Genomic DNA, 16,230 nt, shown 5'->3' with positions numbered 1-16,230 from the left:
GGCTTTAATTATTTGCACAGTTTTCCACTCTGTAATGGACACGTCGTAATAAGGATATGCGGATAAAGCTGAATATGCCAACGTTTATCGTTGAATTTCAATGCAGCCCAATTAATTCTTACTCTTACTTTTGCAAATTGTTTATTTCACTCATTTATCACAATAACAGCTATCTGAAATGGCTTTCCCAAATTAATTTTAAAAAAGGTTTGATAATTCCTTGAAATTATAAACATCTAGCCCATTTTGTATTACACCAAGATTTGTTTGATCTATGCAATTCTAATTTATTTATTTAATCTAGAGGGCTGTTCCTATAGTCTTTCGATTTTTCAGATCTAAGTAACCCATGTTTTTCTCCCAGTTATGTCGTTAGAGTTTGTCTACCAAATCCTACAGTTACTACACTGATTCGTAGAAGTAAACACACATCGGGAGCTCTAAAGAAAAGTATTAGATCAAAAGTTTACTATTTTAAAAACATTTGAAGTTTTCATTTTTACAAATTGTTAAATTTGGCGTGTTATAAATTTATAAATTTGTAGGACTATAAATTTGTATTTCTACAGTACACGAAACCTCCACTGAGCTACACAGGCAAACAAATCTTCCACAATTTGCAACTGCTTTATCAAGTGAACGTTACTACTTACATACCACTACTGAGCACGATTTGTATTACGAAATTTAAAGTAATCCAATATTATCACTACATCCGGCCAAAATTTTTTTCCATTTCCTGTCTGACCATGAAGGTCAAGAAATATTGCTTCGGTTCGAAAGCGCCAGTGTTCGTCAGTCACGTGGCCCAGTATAACTTTCTGAGGGAATACCGTCTATTATGCGAAGATACCGAAATACCCGCGGAGACCCTGATACGAGAGGCCGTCCAGGCCTGGCAGGCGCTAAGTCTTGACGAGAGGAACTTGTTCGAGGAGACCAAGTATTTGACGGCCCGATTTGGCCAATCCAGCGATTCGGCTGTAAGATTAACTATTGATTTGCTGTCGGCCCAGCAGACCACTGTGCGACGGATGCCCAGTTCTCCCAGTAATCGCAGTCTCCATAAGATCTCTAAGAAGTCGAAGAAGATCGGGAACGGTAATTGCATATCGAACAGGAAGAAAATGCAACAGAAACTGCGTGCGGCTAGCAAGATGGACGGAGCTGTGTCTGAATGTTCATGGAGCGGGGCAAGCACCTCTAGGAAGTCCTCTGGAACATGTTCCGACTGAAAAGAATGACCCCTTTGCTAATGAATACTATGATGACGATGAACAGGAATGGAAAATATAATTACACTACCATATAAAAATGTGTTTTATTGGGTGCTTTCTGTAGACTGCAAATTTATATTAATTGAATTTTAGTTTCAGTAGTCTATATTAAAGAATATTTGACGTAAGTTTTATTTTTACTTATAGCTATACTTTACTTAATAGCTATTCGTAAGTATTATTTATAGCGCTAGTCAGCCTCTATAAAAATAATTTTACACTATAAATAATGAATCTCAACCAATTATGGTTTTTTCTTGTCAGTTAGTATTTGCTTTATTATAATGGGTCGTTAAATATATTCGCAGGTATCTCTAACTAATGAGCGTAATTTAGCACCTCTATTATTTGTTGCTCTTATCGCATATCAGCTCAATTGAACACGATTCTTTCAGTGAAAAGCTTCCGATTGTCAAATCAGTTAAATTCCACTGTAATTTAATAATTAATTTGAAAATCGTTGGTTATTCTGGTATGGCTCTCCTTTGCAATGCCCACATATATAGCTTTTTTATAACCCCTGATCCGCCGATAACCTTACGCCTCCCACCCACTTGGAATCGAAAACGAAATCGAATGATTCACCCACGCACAAACAGAAACAGAAACATTTATTCCACTTGAACGGACTTCATTGGCGATTTAATTGTTGCCGATTTTTTACAATAAATTCCATTAAAAACTTTTTGAAATGTATATTATTGAAATTCATATTCGCGCTGGCTATTTGAATTGCTGAAGAGCAAATTTTGTGGCGCCTATTTAATTATCCAATTACAGCAGCAACAGCAGCAGTGCGAGAAATTAACTTAAATGCGAAAATATACGCCGGCGGCTCTTTAAACATTTCCATGTGAAAATCCAATGCAAAAAAAAAGGGGGCGTGGGTGGGGGCGTAACAGGCGGAAGCCAAAACACAAATACAACATTTTTGGGACTATCGCTTTAGCTGAATGCGGATGCAGCGGATTCGGTTTTGGGTTCTGTTTTTGGTTTTCGGTTTTTACTGTCGATATTTGGCGCTGTTTGCCGTTGTTATTTGTTTGTTATTCCTTGGGCTTTGGTTTTTGCCAACACTCGCATTTTTGTGGTCCATTAAAACAGTCAACGGCAGCAAATATCCCTGGCGAACGGTGGTTAGTGATAGAAAATTGATTTATTTATCATTCATAAAGTGCCAGTAAAAATAGAGCGAATAAAAGGAGTGCTTAATTATTTAATATAAATGTTTTAATATATATTGAGACTAAAAACACAGATTTCAATATATAAAAATAATTTTATTTATTCAATAAATGCTATGTGCCATACCCACATCTCTAAAATTTTGATACTTTCTGCGGTTTTACAACATTTTTGTATATTACCAACCTACAATTGTGATATTTTTAAAAGTTTTCAGCACTTGAAAAATATTATTTAATAAATCTAAATTTTATAGACAGCTTTATACAAAATTAATGACTTAATATCAGTAAGTCTCCGATAAAAATGATATAAATAATTTCTATCCCTTTATCTTAAAGGTGTTATTATTTCTGGAGTGGCACTAAGAATTTATGGTACCAAGATAAGCCGATGAAAGTGAGTACCCAAGTTAGGTAATGCCCATCTCTGAAACTGCTCGCGTGGAAATTGGCTCAAAACAACGAGCAAAGGCGGGGAAATTCGTGGAAAATCGGCGAACAAATATAGAAAACTCTACAAAAAAGACCAAAGCAAGGTCAAGTGAAGAGAGTGCCTCCCCCTCCCACACTCTCTCTCTCATTCAATATATCTCTCTTTCTAATCTTTATGCTCTCTATAGACTGCCACGACTAACGTCACTGCTGAGTGACTCACCCCACTGTGCCTAATTAAGTGGGAGGCCACTGTGCCGCTCTCCCTCTCTTTCCTACTCTCTCTTTGTGTGGGAGAGTCGTGTGCGCAAAGTACTTGGCTCAAGCGGTTGGCGCATGCGAGAGAGCGAGACAGCCCTACTGCGGGTGGCCCTCAAACAAGTTGAGAGAGCAAACTACAGTGAAAAAACAAGTAAAACAACTCCCAGCGAAGGCAGAAATTTTCTTCAATCGCCGCACAGATTTCACAGCGTTTGGGCGTGTTTTTTCCGTATCTGCCTTAGAAAATCCACATATGCGGGTCCAATTAGTTCATAAATAGCATATACCGACAAACAGGAAGAACGCCGTCACAGTTCTGCATTCAATTAAGAAAATTGATTGAAAAACTCTCGTAATAAATCAAACTCCACTTCAAATTCGCATCTCTCTCTTTGTACGCGTGTGTGTGTGTATGGACAGCATTTGTATTAGTGCGTGAGCAAATTATTGTATAATCGCCAAAAAAAATAAAAATAATAAAAGCAAGAACGCCAACGCGAGAACCAAAAGCTATACAATCAAAAAAAAACTAGCTAAGCTACAAAATTTAGTAAAGAAAACAAAAATTAATGACTCAAATTTGTGTTGAACTCAGCAATTACGCCCAAACAACTACAACTACAAACAAAATAGTCATTTTGGTGGAACACAAATTATTCTTCATTGGAAGCAGCTAAATTATCTTGATAACAAACAAAGAAATCTACCAAAAACCACTAAATATATCAATATAAAACATTAAAAACTGGCTGACCTACTGAATTTTATAATTACCACAAAGTCATTACAATTAACTACCTACATATAAACCATAAAAAACCTGTTCAGCTTCTGGAAATCGTGAAGAAAACCAGCTGATCTACTGGAAAAACATCTGCAGAGATAAATACAAAAAAGTCCGTAGATGAGCTACTGAATTCATCGATTACCTTATCCATAACTCTTGAGCTGAGCTGCTGAATTCATCGATTACCTTATCCAGAACTCTTAAGCTGAGCTGCTGAATTCAACGATTACCCTATCCAGCATTCTTGAGTTGAGCTGCTGAATTCATCGATTACCTTATCCAGCACTCCTTGAGCTGAGCTGCTGAATTCATCGATTACCTTATCCAGAACTCTTGAGCTGAGCTGCTGAATTCATAGATTACCTTATCCAGCACTCTTGAGCTGAGCTACTGAACTCATCGATTACCCTATCCAAAACTCATCATGCAGGCCATCAAGTGTGTGGTTGTGGGCGACGGAGCGGTGGGTAAGACCTGCCTGCTGATCAGCTATACGACCAACGCCTTCCCCGGCGAGTATATACCCACCGTTTTCGACAACTATTCGGCCAATGTGATGGTGGATGCCAAGCCCATTAACCTGGGTCTCTGGGATACGGCGGGTCAGGAGGACTACGATCGCTTGCGACCTCTGTCCTATCCCCAGACGGATGTCTTTCTCATCTGTTTCTCCCTGGTCAATCCGGCCTCCTTTGAGAACGTGCGGGCCAAGTGGTTCCCCGAGGTACGTCATCACTGCCCAAGTGTTCCAATAATCCTGGTTGGAACCAAGCTGGATCTTCGCGATGACAAGCAGACTATCGAGAAACTGAAGGACAAGAAACTGACACCCATCACCTATCCACAGGGATTGGCGATGGCCAAGGAAATAGCTGCCGTCAAGTATCTGGAGTGTTCTGCCCTGACCCAAAAGGGTCTGAAGACGGTCTTCGATGAGGCTATACGATCAGTTCTATGCCCCGTGGTTCGGGGTCCCAAGCGACACAAGTGCGAACTACTGTAAACTTTGAACCCACCAAAAAACAAAAAAAAAAAACCCAGAAGAACATCAAAAACTGACGGAGAACAAAGCACAAAATTCTGTGCGAAATTTTCATATTCATTCGCTTTGTTGGGTCTACAGTTACAGATAGTGTGCGTGTGTGTGTGTCTTTAGGGTGTGAGTGCGACGGCATGAGTGTGTGAATGAGTGAGCGTATTTTTGTTTTTATTGTCAGCTTTATGTGGGGGAGCAGCAGCCACAAAACAACAACAGCAACAGCTATTTGAAAGGGGGTCAGGGGTTAGTGGGGGTCTCCGGGGGGCAGATCACGGATAGAAAGATATACATACACATAAGCATATAAGTATGATACTGTGCGTACACTGGAAAAATCTATATTGTGAATAACTTCTCTTGAAATGTAAAAAATAATGATTAATTGGATGTTTTCTTATTTCAATACTGCCACAAGGAATTGTTTTAATCTTCTTACATTTTAAAATGCATTGGCTTAAATTATATTATTAAAAACAAAAGTAATCAATTACATTAACCATAAATAATAATATAAAATATTTGTTATGATAAAATACCTAAAGAAAATTCAATTTTCTAGTGTTGAAGCTTGAGCAGATTAACTATATTACTAATGAACAATTTCTTGTTCTTTATTATGGCAAATGTTATATGTAACCGCAAAATGCGTTTTAGATGAGGAAAAAACCTCTACTAATTTAGGATCATAAAATATTAGAAAACTAGGGCTTTAATATTGTTTTTCTCGCATAAATTGGGTCTCATGCAAAAGGAACTTGGGCCGGAGAAATGTATGACAAATCAAATAAAATTAATTGTAAATAAATCTAGACGATTTAAAGCCTTCAGCACCCCAAACACAGTCACTATAACAAAAAACCAGATAGCTCTTATCTGCGCGCGGGAGTAAAACCTAGGAAAGGCCCCGCCTATGGCCAATATCTGAACAATCGAACGGGGAATCGGGGAGTATGGCAAACCGACAAAAAAAATTTCACTTATATATAGTAGTTAGTGTTACGTGTGACTTTGAATGTGCGTCTGATCAATGGTCTTCCCACTCAATGCATTTGCCTGGAATTGATTTAATGTATACTAAATGCACAATTAGCCCTACTTTGATGTTAAATTATATACTGATATTTATAGTTAATAGATGCATACACTTTGCCAAGTTGTTTTTTTAACGAAGAGCGAAAAATATAAAAAAACACTATTTATATTAACACATAATTTATCAATAAAGAGTGTAATATTAATCAACCAAAATAAACGTTTGTAAAAAGCTAAATAGAGCGATGTCAAGTGAATTATGTGCGGACCATAATGGGGATTTATATTTATGCGTTCAATGGAAGTAATATAGATGCTGAAAGGTGGTAATGATGGGATGGGATGGGATTAAACCACTGGAATGCTGCATACTTTTTGGCGACTGCGGCAAATTCAACACGCATGGCGACTTTAATCTTATCTCTGCACCCGCATTTGTCACAAATTTAAGATAATTATTTCCGATTGCCGGACACGGCCGGAAGTTCTGATCCCCGGACCGGTTGACTAAGCAATTTGCCAGGTCCAATCATATATATATTTTTGTACAATGGGCTACATCATATTTTCATATCTTTACGCTTCGTTTTCGATCAATTCTATTTATGGTATACTTCGATTGTCATAATGAGCCAGCTGTTGATTGATTGCCCGGGAAAATGATGGGTGGGGGTTGGGTTTAGATGGGTGGTTTTGGATGGCTTTGCGGTCACCGTGTGTCAGTGGCTCGTTAGTGGATGGCATGGCATGGCCCCACACTGTCGTGCTCAGTGTGAATTTGACAAATAATTACATAAGACAACCTGCTGTGCGAATTGTGCCCATCCTCCCGCACATTTCAATGGCCTCTGATGGATGTTTTTCCCCCCGAACCATCCTGGTTTTGTCAGTGACGCGACGAATCGCATAATTGACCCACATTTTGAACAAACGCCGCGGCCAGCAATCAAAACAGAGAGACGGAAAAATATAGAGAGACCTACGAAGTCAATTTAATTAGCAGCAACATTTGGCTAGCCTCTAGAACTGCACCTCTAGAATTTGCACTTTTGGCGCTAGAATGCGTCTAAGAAGACGCCGCTGAGTGAAGAAGCGTTGACAGCCGCGGAATGTTCGGCATGTTCAGTTACAATTGCCCTACTACATTGTACATCTAATTTTGATTCCGAAATAATAAAATTGAGAATTAATTTAGATCTTATGCCATTGGATCCTCAGTAAGCAGAAGCAAGAAAATGATATATGCTCTCATAAATAAATCAAATAAATGTACTAACAATTTCGACTAAACAGCTCTTACAACTAAAAGAATTTCTTTGCAAATTATAATTTATTTTTGATACATTTTGAAATGCTAGATCAATTGACTTTCATTGCCATAAAATTGATTCTAAAAAAGTTTACCAAATAAGAAAAAAATGATTTTCCATAGAACATCTAAACTTTAAAGATTCAAAGGAAATCATTGTACTTTTCCAAATGCAAACTAATTTTTTACCTATAAACAAACGCATTCCAAAGATCTAATAAAGTCAGCCGGAATTTCCGTTTAATTTCAAATCCCCAACCCAATCGCAACTAAAATTTTTGGGATGCTAGCGGGATTATCCCCTGATTATCCTTCCATCGATTCGAAGTGAAAAACTGCCGAATGGCCAATACCAAAACGGAGGACAACTGCTGTGCCATGCAAATCCATTGACAAGTGTCGCATAATCATGCCCCATGCCAAATGTAAATGCAAATGGCAAAATGCTAAATTTATGCACTGCATGCGTGAAATTAAAAGGTTCCCCGGCGGACTTACAGCACTTTTTGGGCCTGATTTTTGGACCCTGTTCGCCAACAGAGGCTTGCGCAATTTACCCACTTTCATGCGGTTAACAATTTGGCTAAATCAATTATACGCACGGCGAACAACGCGAAATCGAGTGTTTTTTTTTCGTGGGGATTTTAAGCTTAATTGAGAGATTTCCAGGGAAATCGTGGCCGTGGTCGGAAAAGTCGGGAAAAATTTAATACGAAAATTGCTGAAAGAATTCCTAGCTGGCCACAAATTTCGTACAAAATGCCAATAAAATACGCTCCAGCGCAAAAATTCCATTCCACATAAGAAGAAGGTAAATTGAGGTGGAAGGCAGGTGAAAATATTTCACACTTCCGGTGCGGAGGATGCTCCACCTGAACCTCTGACGGCGTTGCCAACGGGATATGACAAGCTCGGACACCTTTTCACCCCCCAAAAGCTCTCCACCATTTTCTCAGCATATTTTCGGCGGCAACTTCCTGCCAGAAAACACATTGCAAATTATGATGCGAATACGGCGGATATGTTGAGTATTTCAAACTGCAAGCTAAAAAAAATATATACTCATTGGTGCGTTGATGTTGATATTGGTTTTGGCTGTTCATGGAAAAACAACGATATATAGGACAGAGCCATTTTACTCAAATTGGAAATGCGAAAATAAATACGGAATATAATAAAAAAGTATTATGATATCAAGTAAACAGATCTTAAATGGTTTTTTCTATTTAAAGAAATGTTTGTTATAAGAGAATAGTTTGGAAAATGTAGGTAAAGTATGTTAGTTTTAATTTCATATTTAGGGATATAATATTTTAACATAAAGCCGTGGAATATTTAAACGGAACCGCACCGCTTACTTGAAGGGAACAAACAAAAGCGTGGGGACACAATTGATATGGATGTGGCCAACAGGCAGGACAGGACATTCGATGGACAGTGGCAAGAGAAGCCAAGCCAGCTTGTGGCGTAGCCAATATCCGTTGCAAGGATAACGCATGTGTGTGTCTTCCTTGGACTTGTTATTGATAATCTTTGTCAGGGCCCCACGTAAAGCATCGACAGCGGCTAACAAAAAGGCAAGGAGTCACGGGATAACAGCGTGCCAGAAAAGGATGCAGTCAGCAAAAGTTCGGTTTTGTATTTAAAGAACTTAAAAATAAGAAATATTAGTGGTTATTATTAATATTCAAAAATTAATGAAACTAAATAACTAATTAATGCATAAGCAGTGATGTGTTTATTGTTGGTTGGTTTTCCTTATATTACTTATGAACTCTATAAATTAATTTTTAAGTTTTAATAACAGATAGTTTTCTAGATTTTCTCTATTGTGAAATATTTGTAAAATTTCAGTTCCTTTTTTAAAAAATATATTAATTATGGAAAATTAGAACATTTAAGATTCCGATAATGATAATATTTTAATCAACTGTATAAAGCCACTTGCTGTTAATGATAATATTTCAATTTTGGTATTACTACATTTAAGATGTCGATAAGGGTAGTACTTAAATTTACTGTATTAGTTATACCCGTTACTCGTAGAGTAAAAGGGTATACTAGATTCGTCGGAAAGTATGTAACAGGCAGAAGGAAGCGTTTCCGACCCCATAAAGTATATATATTCTTGATCAGGATCACTAGCCGAGTCGATCTAGCCATGTCCGTCTGTCCGTCTGTCCGTCTGTCCGTCTGTCCGTCTGTCCGTCTGTCCGTCTGTCCGTCTGTCCGTCTGTCCGTCTGTCCGTCTGTCCGTATGAACGCTGAGATCTTGGAAACTATAAGAGCTACAATACTGGGATTAGGCATGCAGATTCCTGAGATTCCTGCGCAGCGCAAGTTTGTTTCAAAAGAGTGCCACGCCCACTCTAACGCCCACAAACCGCCCAAAACTGTGGCTCTTACAGTTTTGATGCTAGAACAAAAATTTTAACTGAAATGTATTGTTCTCATCAATACCTACCGACTGACTTAAAAAAGTTTGCCACGCCCACTTTAACGCCCACAAACCGCCCACAAACTTCAAAAAATCGTAAATATGAACGCGGATATCTCGGAAAATATCAAAGATAGAGAAACGAGATTTCAGATTTAGATTCCGTAGGCTTGAGCGCAGCGCAAGCTTATTACGCGAATATGCCACGCCCACTCCAACGCCCACAAACCGCCCAAGTCTGTGGCGCCCACAATTTTCATGGTAGATAAAAAATTTTAACTTAAATGTATTGGTCTCGTCAATACCTATCGATTGACTTAAAAAAAACTTTGCCACGCCCACTCTAATGCCCACAACGCTTAAATCTGTCTACCGCCGGTAGGTGGCGCATTTGCTGCTTGCATATCTCCATTTTTCTTTGGTCCCTTTAGCTGAGTAACGGGTATCTGATAGTCGAGGTACTCGACTATAGCGTTCTTCCTTGTTTATTACTGTATTAGTTTTAAGGTCGAATAGCACACAATATCTTTAGGCACTCATTATACAAAGAAAAATGGTATACTATATTTATTTTTTGGAAAGACAAAAATCTATTAATGATTTTTTTTAATGTAACACCTTTACTTCAGGAAATAACCCGTGTTACCATAAAACCTGTCTTAAATTTTAAAAAATGATATTTAAAATCAACATGATCTCCTGTTTCTTTCTGTGTAAAGGAGTACCAGGATAGGCGGTCGACGGAGTAATGAACTGCGGCAGGACCAGACAGGCGACGGGCCTTGTTTGTCCCGCCGATCGATGCAGCTGGAGTTGTGGCAAGGGGCAAGAGGCAAGTCGAGTCGAGTGTATTAAAAACAAAGTCACACTGTGTGTCCTGCATCCTTGTACGCTGCCAAAGTCAATGAACAGCGACGTGCGACGTGGACCGGCTGCCAGGATATGAAGCGTGTGCGAAAGTTTTCCACAATTAGGATGTGTCCTTCTCGTCGCCCATCCTCTCTGCCCCCTTGTGGCAATAAAAAAGTTTAAAGTTGCGTTTAAATATGCATTCCATAATTCATGAATCCAGGCGGGGAGCTTTGATTTTCCAGTCAACGCCGACAGCAACACGTTTCCGCCATTTTGTTGGCTGGCTGGCAACTTGTTGCATTTTCTGCATTTGAATGGTAGGAAAATGGTGATCGGGGGAAAGTGGAAGGAAAATGTTGACATCCCGAACACGTTGAAATTTCCGCCAGACAACGAACGATGCTGAAAAGCTGAAAACTTGCCAGTCTGACATTCAAATCGCACGAATGTGTGTGCGCCAGATTGCAGGTGTGCATTCGGCACTTGAGTGTGATTCTATGCGAGGCTTTTCATTTTCAATTATATACAATTACATGTCCAACTGTCAACTTTCAGTTAATAATGAACAAAAAAGAACATAGGCCAACATCCCGAAATAGTTGCCACTTAGTTGCGCCCCAGGTAGTTCTCAGAATCATCAGAATTTTCCGCTTTGCTCTATTTTTGACCACCTCCCTCTGTAACACAGTTCAAAGATTTTCCCCATACCCTTTCCTATTTATGTTTAGCTTTTTAAAAACGTATATAAACAAAAACACACACCGTCATCGGTTTCTTAGTATTTACATTCGCATAAAATAAACGTTTGGGTAAATAGATATAATACTCTGGCGTATCGAATCAAATGAAATCAAATCAACTTACTTTTGAATATAATTTCCTCACTATAAATGTATCTAGAGCAGACAAAAATTATTCACCCTCGGCGCAGATTGACATTAATTGTTTAAATTGAGGCGGATACGCCTGGCTGGCCAGCGGAATTCTTATAAATTGTATTCCGGCACGGGTGAATTCCATCGAAGGATTTACGCATCCCATACATTAGATTAGACTTTGGATACATTTGAGTTCGGAAACTTTCTTGAAGGGTTTAAGTAATTACGGGAACTATACGAATTTATGTAAGAGGAAATAAATAGATGTGGCAGTTCTTGGTAAACGAAAACATTAACAATGTAAGAGAAACAGGAAATTCCGTTAAAGGGTTGAGTAAATAATCGGTAAAAATCGAAAGCTGAGGAAACTTATTAAATAAGTAAGTAAAAACTTGAAATTAGCAGACTATAATATGGAACTCAAATCTGCTCAATTTTTTTATTTATTTTATCACACGTTATTTGTTTTTTAATTACTAATAAAAACATATTCTTCATTTGTTTTAATCAAACGCTCTCCTATATTTGTCACCCTAAAGCCACCAAGTGTTCAAATTATTCAAAAATGTATCTTCCCCAGAGAACTCGTGAATTTGACGTACATTCGGGGATTCCCCTCGCGCTTTTCCGTAACTGATGTCTCTGAGGACACTTTATCATGGCTCGCAAGGCTCAAACAATTGTTGCAAATGGAGCTCAGCGGCTAAGTGGTTTTATTTTAAGTCTTCCACGTTCTGCACAGAGTCGAGAAAAAATATGGGAGCGCGGAAATCTGCAGCCTTCTGACAACAAGTTGCTTTCAAAAACTCAACAGTCGCGACAAGTTGTAAGCGGAATAATTTGTTTTCGCTGTTATCCAGCTCTCTTCATTTCTTATTTTTTTCGGTAGCTCAATTGTTTGGTGAATGTCAGTCTTCATTTGTCAGCTACATCCAAAGTTGGCTTAAGTGGCTTCGTTGCTGGGCGGAAGACACAGATACAGTAGATTTATTTTATATATCAAGCAAGTATTGTTTAGGCCAAGCTTTAAGAGCTCTCAGATTTACACCATTCCCATGGACATTTAAAATTAAATTTGAAATTGAAAAAATTTCCAACGAAGCACTTACAGTCGATTATTCTTGGGTGCAGCTAATACGAATCCCATAAATATTTAGTATGGCCCTTCAAGGACTAATTCTGATTAATTTATCAATCGATTCGCCGACGAGCCTTGACACGGAATGCCAGGCTCTGGATTTATGACCCCACATTACGAGCTGCCTAGCTAATTATTTCGCTGTGTTTCGCCTTGGCTTTCAGCCACTCAACAACTCCCTGTCTTCTTTTTTCTTGGCAGTGACTCAAACTGGAATCAATAAAATCCCGTGGCACATGAACCCAAACACGTGAACCCCAAAACAAAAGCCTGCAAATGTGCATGGCATCAACAAAGAGGCCAAAACAACAAAAGCCAAAAGTGAACGAAAGTGAATTTCACGCCATTGGCCAAAACGATTTTCCGGCAGGAAGGCATCAATCAGATCGGAAAATACTTCGTTCTGCTTAGTTATTTATGCGTCCCTGGCGTATGCGTAATATTTCATCGGTTTATTACAGGCTCTTTGATTCGCAGAGCTGCGGAGAGATGATCCGACCTCCCTCAATATGAATATTTATACGGGCTAAATCAGTGAGTACTTAACAAGTACATCAGTCATTTTCGCAATTAATTCTAAGAATATATTAAGATTTAATAACTCAAAGTTAGTAGCTGCCAGCTTTTTAATAGTTTTTATTATTCAATACTTAATTACCTAATAATAAGTTTTCTTAAAACAAATAACTTTTTTAATTTTGATAATCTTTTTATAAAAATTTTTGATGCATTTTGCTTAGCTTGTAGTAGTAGAAATTTAAAGATTAAATGAAAATGTTAAATTGTTTTTTTAAAAATTACAAATTACAAAAAAATTATTCAAATATAAAAATTTTTACTTGTCTAATGAACTTTTTTGAAACACCTAAATTATAGTGTTTGTATACTTTAAGTTTATCTAAATTTTGTGGGCTATTGTTTTGCAAAACTATTAGTACTTCAAATAATTTTAATAATAATGATGATAAAATAAATATCATATGAACTTAAACTGTTGATTTTAGTAACCCTATTGAGCTTATAACCATTCATTAAACTAGTTGTAAAATGAAGAGAAAAGCGTTTGAGTATTTTAAAAGAAATTTAAATTAGGTAAAGCTGCATTTACCTTTTTTTTCTGACGTTGAAGATAAATAGCGCCAGACATCTGTCCCACAAAGGAATGCTAATCAGGTGGGAAGCCGGAGCAATGAAATTATCGACCGATTTTGGACCTCTCGGGGTTTTTCGTTTCCGTATTCGTGCTCCCTAAGCTCTAATTGAACTCTTTTACTCTAGGCCCTCCTCCACGTCCCAGCCAAATGGAGCATGTAAATGCAACCCACTACAATCCACCGCCCACCTCATTTTAGTCCCAGTCAGGCGACCTTGTGGCAGTGGATGGGGCTGGGGGTGGTGGTTGACGGGCCATCTTGTTTAACTCAAACCGCAATGAGCCATTTGCTGTTACATTAACCCACTATGCACAGCTCATAAATTATAAGGCATCTCAACACCTGAGAATTGCAGTTGCAGATGCAGCGCCCCCGGGCAGATGGCTTTAATATGCTCGGAATTTCCCACCAATCCCCCCAATAAACACTGATTTTCATTTTGACTGCAGAAAGCGTTAAATAGTTTTGTGGTTTTTGGCTGTTTAGATGAAAAGTTAATACGGCTGTGGCCTTTGTTGCGTCATCTGGCCAAAAATCGCAGGTGAACTCTGCACTGGAAAGCTGAAGAGCACTGAAAAATCTTTTACTAACTATTTATAACAATTTTTGAAACATTTAATATTATAATCTGTTCTAAATGGTTTACATTCTATAGAACACTAATTTCTTAATTTCCTATACCATTTTCCCTTCCCCAAAAGTATACAATTTTTGTTTATATTATTCACTTCTACGCAGCGCACTTTAGAAAACTTCAACGCAGGTGACGACGACGAAGTTGTTGAAATTTTTATAATATTATCACAATTTCGGACGGAGCAAGGTCGATGAAATCTAACCTAAGTAAAACTACACGCATAAATTAGACGCACATAAATAAACACGATCGAGATGAATAAGTTTCAGGAGCTGAGCACATGTGACCAGTGAGGCAATCTAAAGTTGCAGCAATTAAAATGCTATAAAGTTTTTCACACGCCAATCACCGGAACATAAAATCAGCGTATACTTGAATGAAAATCCATCGTGGCTATAAACTATATGGCCCAGTCACCTGCCGATCGCCAAGGACAACGCCTGGTTACCACACAATTTTCTATTTAGTTTTATCTACTTAGTATGCTGTTCATGAGGAAATGTGTATTGAATAGCCATAAAACCATTGCCTACTGTGAGGCGTTCAATGGGGAGTAATACGTTTTTAATAAACAGAAAAGCAGCAGGCGCCATTTGCCTGCCTGCAGAGGAAGGTCTCCACAGGAACCCCCATATCATCGCACTATTTAACGCGGCGTGGCAATAACCTAAAATCGAATAGCCATAAATGTGGGGATTTCTAGCCCAAAGCGGGCCGTAAAAATTTCGGCCCCCATCCCGATTTACCACCGTGTGTTTAACAACATGTTAACATGTTGACTATTGCAATGAGCCTTTCGTATGCGGGCGTGCCCGTAAATCAGGCAATCGACTGTGAGCCGCAAGCCAAACATTAACCCCGGAAAACCCACAATCTGTTTCCCCGCAGGATTGGGCATGGGACCCTTTGCGGTTTGACAGCCCGTAATATGATTTAACTTGCGGTTAAGAGCACGTTTGCATTTGGTTTGATTACCGAATACGGTTTTTTGATTAGTTTGAGCCTTTTTGGTCTAGCAACTCACTGTGTTTGCTTGTTATAATATTATTATACCCGTTACTCGTAGAGTAAAAGGGTATACTAGATTCGTCGGAAAGTATGTAACAGGCAGAAGGAAGCGTTTCCGACCCCATAAAGTATATATATTCTTGATCAGGATCACTAGCCGAGTCGATCTAGCCATGTCCGTCTGTCCGTCTGTCCGTCTGTCCGTCTGTCCGGATGAACGCTGAGATCTCGGAAACTATGAGAGCTAGGCTATTGAGATTTGGCGAGCAGATTCCTGAGCTTCTTACGCAGCGCAAGTTTGTTTCAGTAGAGTGCCACGCCCACTCTAACGCCCACAAACCGCCTAAAACTGTGGCTCCTACAGTTTTGATGTTAGATAGAAAATTTTAACTGAAATGTATTAGTCTTGTCCATACCTATCGATTGACCCAAAAAAAATTTTTCTACGCCCACTCTAACGCCCACAAACCTCCCAAGAAAAAAAGCTATGACGTCAGAGCCAGACAGTGCGAAATGTTTTTACGCGTGTATGTGTGTGTATGTAAATAGTTGCCGGCCGAACTTAGCGGCAAAGAGAAAAGCACTGCCGGCACTTAGAGAGAGCAAAGTGCGCGGCTAACTTATTCTATTGAACAATGAATTTGTCACGCCTACCCTAACGCACACAACGCTTAAATCTGTCTTCCGCCGGTAGGTGGCGCATTTAAATCTCGCTTTGCTGCTTGCATATCTCCATTTCCCTTTGGTCGCTTAAGCTGAGTAACGGGTATCTGATAGTCGAGGTACTCGACTATAGCGTTCT

The 16,230-nt window shown here is 38.7% G+C and overlaps 3 protein-coding genes and 1 long non-coding RNA gene across 5 annotated transcripts in view; 3 read left to right on the top strand and 1 right to left on the bottom strand.

The window, feature by feature from the left end:
* The window catches only part of LOC119552916 (G-box-binding factor), a 36,351-nt gene that overhangs the window by 18,361 nt on the left and 1,760 nt on the right, over positions 1–16,230 (bottom strand). The window lies entirely within an intron of this gene.
* LOC119552920 lies at positions 395–1,315 on the top strand. The gene has a single exon (XM_037862860.1). It carries the CDS (start codon positions 750–752, stop codon positions 1,233–1,235), a length of 486 nt encoding a protein of 161 aa, XP_037718788.1. The 5' UTR covers positions 395–749; the 3' UTR covers positions 1,236–1,315.
* LOC119552919 (ras-related protein Rac2) lies at positions 3,349–6,226 on the top strand. The gene has a single exon (XM_037862859.1). It carries the CDS (start codon positions 4,369–4,371, stop codon positions 4,945–4,947), a length of 579 nt encoding a protein of 192 aa, XP_037718787.1. The 5' UTR covers positions 3,349–4,368; the 3' UTR covers positions 4,948–6,226.
* Positions 11,551–12,522, top strand: LOC119552921. Its single transcript, XR_005219743.1, has 3 exons — positions 11,551–11,871; positions 12,072–12,317; positions 12,381–12,522. It is a non-coding gene; the product is annotated as an uncharacterized LOC119552921 (long non-coding RNA).

The sequence above is a fragment of the Drosophila subpulchrella genome, chromosome 3L (genome assembly GCF_014743375.2).
Source record: "Drosophila subpulchrella strain 33 F10 #4 breed RU33 chromosome 3L, RU_Dsub_v1.1 Primary Assembly, whole genome shotgun sequence".
NCBI classification, from domain to species: Eukaryota; Metazoa; Arthropoda; class Insecta; order Diptera; family Drosophilidae; genus Drosophila; species Drosophila subpulchrella.
This window is presented reverse-complemented; position numbering and strand designations above follow the sequence as displayed.